We start from the raw sequence: 12,591 nt of genomic DNA, 5'->3' as shown, positions 1-12,591 counted from the left end.
GCTTACAAATTTGATAATGAACAGTAAGTTATGACGTGCTGTTTGTCTCGTATTCTATTCATGGTTGTTCACATTTTTATAAGGATGTTTTCTGTACATAAAATCCTTAAGAACAAATTGTGCTTGTTTGTGTAGAAATTGATGCTGTAAACATTAAACTTAACAGACTTTAATTTCATTAGACAAATGTTACGTTAAACATTTAGTGAATATATATGAGCAGTTCTAAAGAGAGAATGGATTCTAGAAACTACTTTGTCTAGCAGCATCAATGAGAACTGTTGCCATTAATAGTGGGAATTCTAAGTAAATGCTGGCTAAATTCACAACAGAAGAGGAGAATCAAGTCAAAACTAGAGCTCAGGGAGGCTGACTTCCATTCTGTTCCCTTTCAGAATAAAATTGTTTTTCTTTGGCAGGCTAGCTTTGAACTTCTTAGAATTATCAAATTCATAAATATGTGGTTATATTTATCTTTTTCTATCTCCATCTCTGTGAAACAGAGGAAGCATACTGTAGGAAAAATGTTAGTTTCCTAAGCAAAGAGAAGTTACCTGACTGTTTTAACATTAAGTTTAACATTTCCCGTATTTACACCATTATATCAAATATGTTTCTCAATGCAATACTAAGGGAGTCCTAGAAAAATCAAAACATAGATAATTTGAAAAATAATAATTGAAAGTATCATGTAAAAGTCTTGTGTATCCACTGTTGGGTTCCTCACCTGAGATTGTGTGGTACTGGCATGTTTCTATTGCCTGGTGATAAAGGCAACATTTAAGGGAAAATGAATTCAAATCTTAACTTATCACTTATTACTAGAGTTGTCAAACCTCAGACAAAAACCTCAGTAATTCTAAACTCAGTTTTTTATATGAAAAATGGGAATGACAGTGGTGTCAACTTTAAAGGATAGTTGTGATTATCCTATGAGAAAATGCATAGTAAGCTCTTGTTAGAGTTCCTACCATGAATATTGTGATCATTATTTTCTTTTCTTTTTTTTTTTTTTTTGGTCTATTAAACTGAGCTGATTAAATGGCTAAGTAGAATAGTTATCTTTAAAGCTACTGAAAGTAATCAGTATACATACACATGTACCAAAATCAGGGAGCTTGTTTATATAAATAAGTTTGACTATTAGTAGAGAAACAAAATCTTTGAAAAAGGAGAAAATCAGGCAATTGCTGGCTGATTAGCATTCAAATCCAGGTCATAGAAGTCACTGTATTTCAGCAACTCTTAACTACAATACACAAGCAATCAAAATGAAAGAGAAAGGTAATTTTCAATGGAGCCTTAAAACTTTTCTTATCTGGCAACTCTTCTGAAACTTTTAAGACCAACAGAAAACATCAAAGAGAGTACTACTCTAAGATCTTCACAGGCATTTTTGCATTTAATAATTGCAAACTCTAAGTGAAAACTATTTTCCCTTTTACAGAGACTATTTAGAAAACTGAAGCTTAGAGAAGTTGAGGTATTTAAAGCCTATAATCTTAAGTGTTGGTTCTTGAATTTAAATTTAGGAAAGGCTAGATGTGAAATCACCTAGTATTAATCACAGGATTGGTTAAGATAAGGCACGTATAGAAAAATATTACCGTAGAACAGATGAACAAAAGCCAGTAGGCAATACTCACACTCAATGGATGAATTTGTTGGGTTAGATCTCAGTAAAACAGGAAGTCTGGAAAAGTCATGTTAGAGACATGAGTGGACAGGGAAGAATAGAGCAATGAAGGAGACAATGATTAAAAATGGAAATAATAAGTTACAGACTACAAAATGGATCTTCTCTGAGATCAGAAAAGAAAGGCAAAAGCCATAGTATTGAAAATATGTGGAAGAAAAGGCAATAGGTTTTCTTCATGACTTTTCATACACAAGCAACCAGAACTGTATTAGTGAGCATTGGTCACTTTAAGTAAATATGTGAGAGGAGCTTCTAAGAAAGGAAGGTTTATTTGAGCTTACAGTTTTGGAGGTTCCCAGTCCAAGATTGGGTACTCTCACTAGTCTGGCATCTGATAAGGATGAAATGCCTGCAGAGGGTGGATCACATGGTGAACCAGGAAGTAGTAGAGACTGGAAGCATTCTCTGCTTGTATAACCAGCCTTTTCACAAGACCTACTTTCTAAGAGCACACTTTCAATGACCCAAAAACCTTTCAGTGGGCCTACCTTCCAGATTCCATAATTAGATCAAGTGTTTATAATGTATTAACCATTAATATAAGACATTGGGGATTAAAGATGTGCATGATTTGGGGGAACCAAATCCTATTTAAACCATACCATATGTCCTAAATCCCAAAACCTCATGCATGCTCAGACCAATATATACTTATTATATCCAAAAAGTCCTAAAGTAAGGATAAACATTGTGGCCCAGTGATTTAGCTACCATTAGGGATACCTACAACCATATTAGAGTGCCTGATTTTAGTCCTGGCTACTCTGTGCTTTCTATTCAGCTTCTTAATGTGCCTTGGAGACAGTAGATGATTCTCAGGTACTTGGACCCCTCCACCTATAGAGGTAACCATGATGGAGTTTCTAGTTCCTGGCTTTGGGTTGGCCTAGCCCTGACTGTTCTGGGCACTTGGAAAATGAATCAGAAGATACCATCCCCATCTCTTCACTTTTCCTTTTAAAAAAAAAAAAAAGTCTGAAGCTCTGAACTCAGTCCAACAATTATCCAAAATTCCAAGAGCCACAGTCTTGTCTTAGCCTGAGGGCAAACTCCCTTAGCTGTGAACCTGCACAGTCCAAACCAAAGTTACCTGCCTCCAAGACGCAAGGACATGCACAGGTCATTAATTTCCCTTTCAAAAAAAGGAACGCATGGAAATAGCAAGGTTTAATTGGGCCAAATCAAGACAGAAAGTCAACAGGGCAAACATTAAATACTAATGTTCTATGTCTGGGGATTCCTTAGGAACACTTGTTGGGGACTGGGCTCCCAATGGCTTGGGCAGCCTCACCACTGTGGCTTTGTGAGTTACAACTCATGCTGCAGTTCTCATAGGTTTTATCTCATCCTTGCAGATCCACTAGAAATTGCCCTGGTAGGGCTATGAAGCAGCTCCACCCTCACCCTTCCACTTAACATTGCCCTAGTGAAGACTCTTTGCAATGATTCTACTCCTGTGACCAATCTCTAGGCTCCTAGGTTGTCTGGAACATCATTTATAGTATAGGTGGAGGCCTCCGTGTCTCCATGGCTTGTTGATCTTTGCCCACATGACTACTCTTATGAGGTACGGAGTGATGATGGTGATATTCTCAGTCTTTTCTTGCACACTGCTCATAGTTTTCCTCAGTGGGTACTTCACATTGCTGACGCTTATACTTTTCTGAGGTCTCCTCTGCAGCTCCATTCTCAAAACTCCATTGGGCATTGTTCCATGCAGAGGCCCCAACCCTGTTGCACAACTCTTTCTGGTCCTGCAAGCTTTCCTTTGAAATCTCAGTGGTGCTGCCTCAAGGTATGAGCCCATACCTCTTGTATTCTACGTGTCTTCAAAATCAGCATTACTTGGACAGCGCCAAGGTCTGCTGCAGCAGGAGCCCTGCCTAGACTGGCAAACCCAAATCTGGAGCTAATCCCGGGTGAGCAGTTTTCTTAGGGGCTACTTTCTGAAAGGATTTTTCCTTGGAAATCTTTAAACAAATTTTTACTCTTAGATCTCTGATGGGACTGTGATGGAATGGACTGCCTGAAGATCTCTAAAATGTCTTTCTCCCATTAGGGGTCTATTTCCCATGTACCCATTAGTACATGGCTTGCATTTCTTTGCATTAATCTTATTGGTAGACATTTTCGCCATCTCACTTTCCTTTCCCAAACACGCTTGTTCTTTCTTGCTTCAATGCTAGAATGAGAATGTTCCTGATTTTTCAACTCTTCTCCACTTTGTTCCCGATTTTCACTGTGACACAGCCAATAGCACCCGTGCTACAGCCTGAAAACCTCCCTGCCTTGAAATCTCCACCAAACTGCTCCACTGTTTCTAAAGTCAGCTTCCCAAAAGGTCTCAGGACATGGACACAAAAAACCCAGGTTCTTTGTCACCACGTAACAAGCATTCCCTGTAGTCTAATTCCCAACAGAATTTTCATTCTCATCTGAGACTCCGTCAGCATGGCCCTTCCAGTCTACATTTCCACCAGCACTCTGATAAGACTTCAGAATTGCCTGAAATACTCTGCTTGCAGCATTGAAATCTTTCTCTAGCCTGATCCTTCAAACTCTTCTAACCTTTTCCTGAAAATAAATTCTAAAGGCTCTTCCACATCTTCTGGCGTAATCCAAAAAATGACCCCCAAAACTCTCCAATTTTATGTATTAGTCAGCTTGTTGGTACTTTAATTAGAATACCTAAAAGGAAGCCAGCGCCCCGGCTCACTAGGCTAATCCTCCGCCTGCGGCACCGGCACACCAGGTTCTAGTCCTGGCCGGGGCACCGGATTCTGTCCTGGTTGCCCCTCTTCCAGGCCAGCTCTCTGCTCTGGCCCGGGAGTGCAGTGGAGGATGGCCCAGGTCCTTGGGCTCTGCACCCGCATGGGAGACCAGGAGAAGCACCTGGCTCCTGGATTTGGATCAGCGCGGTGTGCCGACCATGGCGGTCATTTGCGGGGTGAACCAACGGAAGGAAGACCTTTCTCTCTGTCTCTCTCTCACTGTCTAACTCTGCCTGTCAGAAAAAAAAAAAAAAAAAAAAAAAAAAAAAAAAAAACACCTAAAAGGAACTATCTTACAAAGAAAAAGTTGTAGTTTATAGTTCTGGAGGTTCACAGTTCAATTCAGGTGGCCACATTGGTTCAGGTGTCCAACTGATGTGGGAGTACTCATGCAGAGCGATGTTGAACCAGGAAGCAGAGACTAGACTGAACTACCCTTAAGTAACTAACACTCAAGAAACCTCCTTCTGGATTCAGTCCCCATGACCCCTCTGGGCCTGCCACTGAGATGCCATAATTACATCAAGTTTCTGCCTTTAATCTATTACCCATTAACCTTTCAGGGGACATCCAAACTATTATCAAATCATAACAACATACATTTTATACTCAACTTTAGAAGTAGAAAAGTGGCTTTTGCAGAAGAGTAAGAGAAGCATTATCCCGGTTCTAGCAGTATAAAATTTATGATCTTCATTTAGTACCATAACCCTTTAATCACCAAAGAAACTATTATCTAAAGCCAGTAATTAGCTGAAGATCTCGGGGTTTGCTCTCAATGTCATATGATTTCACTATACAAACCATGTTTTTAATTTCATTTGGAATTTAACCATCCCTGTCCACCATACTCAGTCATTTTGTATGAATCATCCAAAAGAAAACCTGTTCTACGTAACTGAGATTTTGTAAAAAAGAAAGGCAGAGTTGGTGGGAGGAGAGGGAGAGAGAGAAAGAGGGCGAGAGCTTCCATCTACTGGTTCACTCCACAGATAGCCTGAATGGCCAGCTCTGAGCCATGCAGAAGACAGGAGTCGAGAGCTGCATTCAGGTCTCCCATGTGAGTGCCATGTGGTCCATCTCCCTCTGCTTATGTGGTCCATCTCCCTCTGCTTTCCCCGGGCCATTAGCATGGAGCTAGATCAGAAGTGGAATGTTTGGGACTCAAACGAGTACTCATATGGAACGCTGGCATAGAGGGAGGCGGCTTGACATGATATGGCACAACATTGGCCCGGTAACTGAGATTTTAAGCTTAAGAAAATTCACAAAGTCTGAATTGAAACAAACTATATGCAACTTAAAATTGCAACACTTAAAATGCAACTAACTATGCATTATGTACATAATTAAACTATTTGTGTTCTTCCTTAAAAAAAGTTATTCTGCCTTGGAATATATATAGTTTTACTTTTTAACCTCTTAATCCAACCAACAAAAAACATAGCTCAACCCTTTGGAATTCAGTGGCTTATTAAGACTAAAGTAGGGCTGGCGCCGTAGCTCACTTGGTTAATCCTTCGCCTATGGTGCTGGCATCCCATATGGGCACCGGGTTCTAGTCCCAGTTGCTTCTCTTCTAGTCCAGCTCTCTGCTGTGGCCTGGGAGTGCAGTGGAGGATGGCCCAAGTGTTTTGGCCCTGCACCCGCATGGGAGACCAGGAAGAAGCACCTGGCTCCTGGCTTCGGATTGGCATAGCTCCGGCTGTAGCAGCCATTTGGGGGGTGAACCAACGGAAGGAAGACCTTTCTCTCTGTCTCTCTCACTGTCTAACTCTATCTGTCCAAAAAAAAAAAAGAGTAAAGTATTCAAATGAGGAAAACATGAATACTTCATGTGAGGAGAAAATATATTTGAACTTATCACTTAATTGATCCATTGTTGTAATATTTATAATAATGATATTAGTTTGTAATGATAACTCAATATATAAATGCACAAAATAATGTAGTTACAAACAGTGAAATTTTGTTAATGAGTCATAGATGACATTTTAAACAATCTTTACACAATACCCTATTCTTGTATATTAGTAGGAATGGGCTTGTTTAAACATCTTGTTCCTAACTGACATCCAATTATGCAAATGAAAACTGGTTATAGGCATTACTTGGAAAATGTATGTAGTCATAACGTACAATATACAAATAGCCACAGAAATATAGGAGTATGGGAAAAGATGACCATAATTCCAGTAGATTTCAATTAGAAAGTTTTAGGATATTACCATTAAACTTTTTAAAAATCTTATACCATATAGAATTACTTCAAAAAGAATGTAGGCTAAAGAAAGATGTTATGATATTAGATCAATAATCTAAGAAAATAAAATCTACTATAAAAAGACTTTTTTTCTAATTCTCCAAGGCAGTTTTTTTAAAAGAAGAAAAGAAATCAAAGTGTTTTTTGAAGTTTCACCAAAAATAAATTGAAGAGTCTTGGGATTTGAAGGACAAGGATGGGGAACATTCATGTAACTTAGCAACAAGAAAACTACAATAGTTCCTTCAGAGTTCACAAATTAAAGCTTCAGCCAGGAATAACATTTTATATAGAGACAAACAGGCACAGCTTTATGCATAAAGGTAAAAACAGTTTTGCTGTGTCATCAGAAGAGTTACACTTTCTTATTTTTAGACTGTGAGAATCTCTCTCACAGGAGAGAAGTTTCCAGAATGAGTCTATCGGTGAATACAATGGAGGGCAAGAGGAGCCATCTGGCTTCACTTTATCTTTTCTCCTAATGGAAAACTTATTCCTTAATGTACTGGGAAATGGTTCTGATGCTCCTGGCTCATCAAGAAACAAACTCTAGAATTTACCCTGCCAATAGGACTGTTAACAGATGTTACTTCATTTATTAAGATGACAGCTTATTTGCTTACACCTCCTCATGCAGCTGATGTTTTCACAGCGAATTTCGGGAGTTTGAGAATGGCTCCATCTGTGTGGAGTGTGACCCCCAATGTGAGAAGATGGAAGATGGCCTCCTTACATGCCATGGACCGGTAAGCTTAAATACATCTGTGGCTCTGTTGGCTTAACTAGTATCATGGATCAGTGTTATGTCATTGTCTTGTCGGTTATCCATTCATTCAATAGGTATTTATAGGATACTAGAAGAAAACTTTTTTTAATATTCTATCCTCAAGAGGCTTACAGTTTAGTAATAGAGATGAACTACTAAAAAATTCAATGTCATGAATATTTATTCCCTAGATAATATATTTAAGCAGAATTATAAGATGCTAAGTTGTCCTGGGAGATTGCAGTGTTGAAAACAGGGATGCACAAGTAATTAGGTTAAAGCATAACAATTGATATGATATAAATAGGCATAAGTTATTATTGGAACGCAACTAACGGAGAAACTAATTCTGCCTTTGAAATGAGTATTGGGGCATCAAGGAAAGCCCTTTAGAAGTGGTTCCTGAGCTCTGTAATCAAGAAAACCTGAAAAGAAATGTGGAAAGATAGGCAAGTGCCAAAGTTCATGTATTCAAGGAGAATTGTAATACATTCTGACCTTCTTTCATCATTTCAGTGTCATGGCAGTGTGAAGTACAGTGGAGAGAAGGAGGAAGTCAATACTCAAACTAAAATCTAAAGCATTGTTATAAATACAATGGCAGAGCGTAGAATTCACTTTGAGAATCTAAGGAGAGACTGTAGGATTAGGGAAGTCCTCATGGATGAATTATCATGCATACTTTGAAGTTGGTATTAGAGAGAAATTGGTAATTATTTTTAGACCTCTCTTTGCTTTCCATCATTCAGGCTTTTCCTGGATATGCGGTCAGTATGCGTTTGCCATTCCAAAGTGTCATATTCATCCTTCTGTAGACAAATTTCCAGTTTATCTGTGTTATTGAGTAGATACTCAGTAGATACTTTGGGAACCAACATTTGAGTGCAGCCAAGAGCTCCATATTGCTCCATAAAAATTCATTTGAAATTAAATAGTATTAATTTTTCTATGAGAGTGCTGCTTCAGCACTTAATTAGCTTAGAAAAAAGTATCATTGAGACCTCCAAACTTCCATTAGGCCCCAATGAGCCGTTCTGGAACTTCATCTAAAGTAGGATTGTGGAAAACTTGGACAATTCAGAGGACTACCACAAGGATGCTTAAGCTTGGGAAATCAGACCTCTGAGAAAAAGAAGTGATGTTATTGGCCTGAAGAACCAAAGCCTAAAAGGCAATTTAATATGTAATGATCTCCAAGTAAGTATGCAAAGGGCATATGCAGCTGTTTTCTTTCTCCACCATGGATGGTAATGCAAAATATCATTACTCTGCCACAGAAGAAATGGGAATTCTGTAAAGAATGTCATGAAACATAGGGAATGTATGTCTGTACTGGATAGTAAAAGCAAGTTGTGATATAAGTAGAAGAGTTGATTTAAAACATAATTTAGGTGAATTCTTGACTAAGCCAGAGAATGAAAAGAGTATCATCTTTCAGAGAGACTAAAACTTAATGTGCAAATAAAATGTCAAGCATTTGACCATCTCCTCTGAACAAGCGTGGAGATGGCCAAATGTCTCTCAGTCCAGACATAGTCTATATAGGACATAGGTTTACAGCAATACCTGTGGAAAAACCATGAGCAACTGACAAATTTTCTAATGTTTCATTTGTGAACCATCATGGGTGTCACTGTACTGAAAATTTCTTATTACTATTTTCTAGATTAAATTTTTGTTTTTGCACATAAAATAATTTCCCTTTCTATCCTTCCCCCTTTATTCTAAACAAATGTCTAAGAAATTTCTTGTTTATTTACTCAAAAAAAATATTGTGTAGCAATCTCTTTGCATCAGACTCCATCAGCTAGCCTACTGCTGAGTATTTAATATATTAACAGAGTAAAAAATAAATGGTGAAACCATATGCATAATGAGGGCTAGGGATCCAAAAAGACACAGCTGCCCTCCATGCAACCATCTCTAGCAAAGAATGAAAGTTATTCAAGAAAGCTATATGAATATCCTATGTAGAAATCACATGATTCATTGCAATCACCACTGGGAGTCCAGCGTGGTTTGAGAATATGGGTATACACCTGCCCTGCTGCCCTCAGAAGTGCCTAAGGCCAACTGTAGATGCTGCCTGCCCCAGAGACTAGTTAGGACAGAAAGTTGACACTAACAGTAGAAGAATATCCAAGCAGTATCAGTGAGAATAGCTGCCCTCCCACACACAATAAAAAGCATAGTAATAAAAAACCTGAACTCTACCATACATACTGTTTTGTCACCTACTTTTTTCGTTATGTAACATGGGCACGTGTCAATGCCAATATATAAGCTTTTACTTAGCTTCATAAGGCGTCATTGACTGGAGGCACCATGGTTTAACCAAACCTTATTTGAGAAAAACATTTTGCATCATTATATGTGTGTATTCTTTAATATTTTATACTGTTATAAAGAGTGTTATATATACTTGATTCTTTACAATAAGCTTTTAGAGACAAAATAAATAAATAAATGTTAAAAAAGTTTCTCAGAATTTAGTGTGGAGCCATTCTTTCCATATTTCAATTTAAATTTTCATACTAGTCTTTTTCCATCTATATTATTCTGTATAGTAAAAATGAATCTAAGTTATGATATTTTGATTTTAAATGCCATTTTTACTTTTCAAATAATCAAATATTCCTATTAATTAATATGTTGGGTTCAATAAATTGTAAAGATAGAAAATTAATTTGTTGAGTAGTGTTAATTGTTTATTAATATACCATATTTTTAGAGTTAGTTTCATGGGGAAGATCTCTCCTATGAGAACTTGATATTTTAAAATTTATAGCAAAGTCTAACTTTCCTTAATGAGAGAAGTCAATAGCTGCCCCATAAGTATGACTAAATTGGTTTTCAAGAATGAAGAAATTCCATGACTACATTACCTACTAACCAGAAGTCAGAATTATTATGAGCGCTATGAATCAAATTCATATTCATGATTTAGCAGGCAGTATAGAGTGTTGTGAGCTACTTTGCATGCCATGTATTTATACATACTTTTTTTCAGTGTCTTTTAGATGTGTCTCACACTTAACCAGTGAGGAATAATCTCAGAAAAGTTGAAGAATTGTTTAATATATTAGCTCTATGGGATCATAATTTCAGTGTCAAATCTTAGGGCGTTTGTCAGTTCCACTTTCTTTCTATTCATCATGCTACCTCCTGTTGCTTGAAATTATAGGAATAAATAATTACATTTAAAAATATTTTATTTATTTATCTGAGAGGTAAAATTACAGCCAGAAAGAGGGAGAGACAGAGAGAAAGGTCTTCCATTTCCTGGTTCATTCCCTCAAATGGCTGCAAAAGCTAGAGCTGGGCCCATCTGAAGCCAGGAGCCTGAAGCTTCTTCTGGGCCTCCGGTATGGTTGCAGGGTCCCTAGCACTTGAGCCATAGTCTGTTGCTTTCCTAGGCACATTAGTAGGAAGCTGCATCAGAAGTAAAGCAACCAGACAGAAACCAGTACCCATATGGGTTGCTGGAGCCACAGGCAGAGGCTTAGCATATAATGCCACAATACTGACCCCAAATAAGTACTTTTTAAATTTCTGTCAATTTCTATGTTTTTTTTTTCAGTCTACTCATCCATTCATGTGTTCCTCAAAGGATGAGACAATTTATAAAAATATACTTTAAACAGTCTAAAAGTTAAGATTCTTCCACTTTTCAAAATTATTTGATAACTAAGAGAGAGGAAATAAGTTTTTTTAATGAATACCTTATTCTGTAATACCAGCATTTACCCGTACAGATAAATAAGATTACAGCCTAGTATAAAAATTAGGAATTGATATGCCCAGAGATCAGAGAGAGCAAGAACTCAAATCAGTAGAAGGCTAAGGAATGGGGCATTTCTCACATTTTTTATTTTATTTATTTTTTTCAGGCAATAATGGTTTTAGTATGGTGAAGGTAAAATTCTTTCTGAGAAAGTGACTGTTCCATGTAAAATAGGAAGGTATTATCCTACTTAAACATCACTGGAATTCTAGATAACTTTGAAAAAGAGAGATTTGAGATAAAGGAAGTTCTTTGCTTTTATGCCCTCGTCTGTCTGCACTTGGACTTCTTTTTTATTCTTTTTGTATTGTTTTTTTACAATTTTATTCATTCCATCTTACCTTCACTACTACTGTACAGACCTATTAACAGTGGGAATGTGAGAAGAAAAAAAAAAAAAGCAAAGGGAATTAGACAAAGGTGCAGAAGAACAAAATATAGGCTAGAGAAGCAACAAGAGAAGAAAAAGGATAGGAGAAGCCTGGATTTTAAAATGCATCTTTATAAAAGCTAATAAAGCTGGTAAAGTCAGGTTAATAAAGGTTGTGCTAGACAAGCAGCAATGACCAAGAACACAACAAAGGACCCAGCAGCTTGGATCCAGAAACACCACCCACTCTGATGAGCAAGGTGAGGTCAGACTGCATGGGTCTGTGCTGCTGTTGGTACAGCTGGAGGGAGAGCTTAGTGGACTGCATTTTTTTTTCCCATTCTGGATGAGCAGTCACAATGTTCCCCTCAGGGATCTGGGCCATTCTGATGGAAGGGAAGTGATGCCCATGAGCACTCATGTATGTGCCCAGCACAATTGTGAAGCCAGTGGGACTGTGGCCTGCAGATATTGTGCACAAGTATGACCAGGAATTTTATCAGAGGAGAAATATCTGCAAATCCCACTGCCTTTGAGTCTAGCTGCAGCTCTGGGAACCCTTCAGTATCTTTGTGAACTGGACAGGCTAGCAGGGTGGAGAGGGTACACTCCACCCTCCTTGCACTCCTTGGCCATGGGAGCCCTGGGTACTGAGACTGAAAATACTGTAACTGCATGAGAGGAGGCAGGATGTAGCTGGGTTTCTGGGCAATCACTCGGTGCTGCTGCATACTGTTGGAGCTCCTTGGTTGCCGAGAGCAGCTCATTGCAGTGGGAACCGTGATCACAGTGAGAACAGCGCAGATCATTTGTGCAGTACATATGGTTGTGAGGATTAGTGTTGAACACACTGGGTGCTAACACCAGGCATTGCTGAGCTTGAGGGAGAGGAGGTAAGAAGGTGATCACACCACCAGAGGTGACCATTCTTCTCCCCC

At 38.3% G+C, this 12,591-nt stretch overlaps 1 protein-coding gene across 1 annotated transcript in view; it reads left to right on the top strand.

Moving 5' to 3' along the window:
- Positions 1-12,591, top strand: part of ERBB4 (erb-b2 receptor tyrosine kinase 4) — an 812,545-nt gene that overhangs the window by 500,520 nt on the left and 299,434 nt on the right. Inside the window, exon 14 of the mRNA XM_062197030.1 lies at positions 7,386-7,479. Within this exon, the coding sequence (XP_062053014.1) occupies positions 7,386-7,479 (94 nt within the window). The remainder of the gene's footprint in view (positions 1-7,385; positions 7,480-12,591) is intronic.

Source organism: Lepus europaeus, chromosome 1 (assembly GCF_033115175.1).
Source record: "Lepus europaeus isolate LE1 chromosome 1, mLepTim1.pri, whole genome shotgun sequence".
NCBI lineage: Eukaryota > Metazoa > Chordata > Mammalia > Lagomorpha > Leporidae > Lepus > Lepus europaeus.
This window is presented reverse-complemented; position numbering and strand designations above follow the sequence as displayed.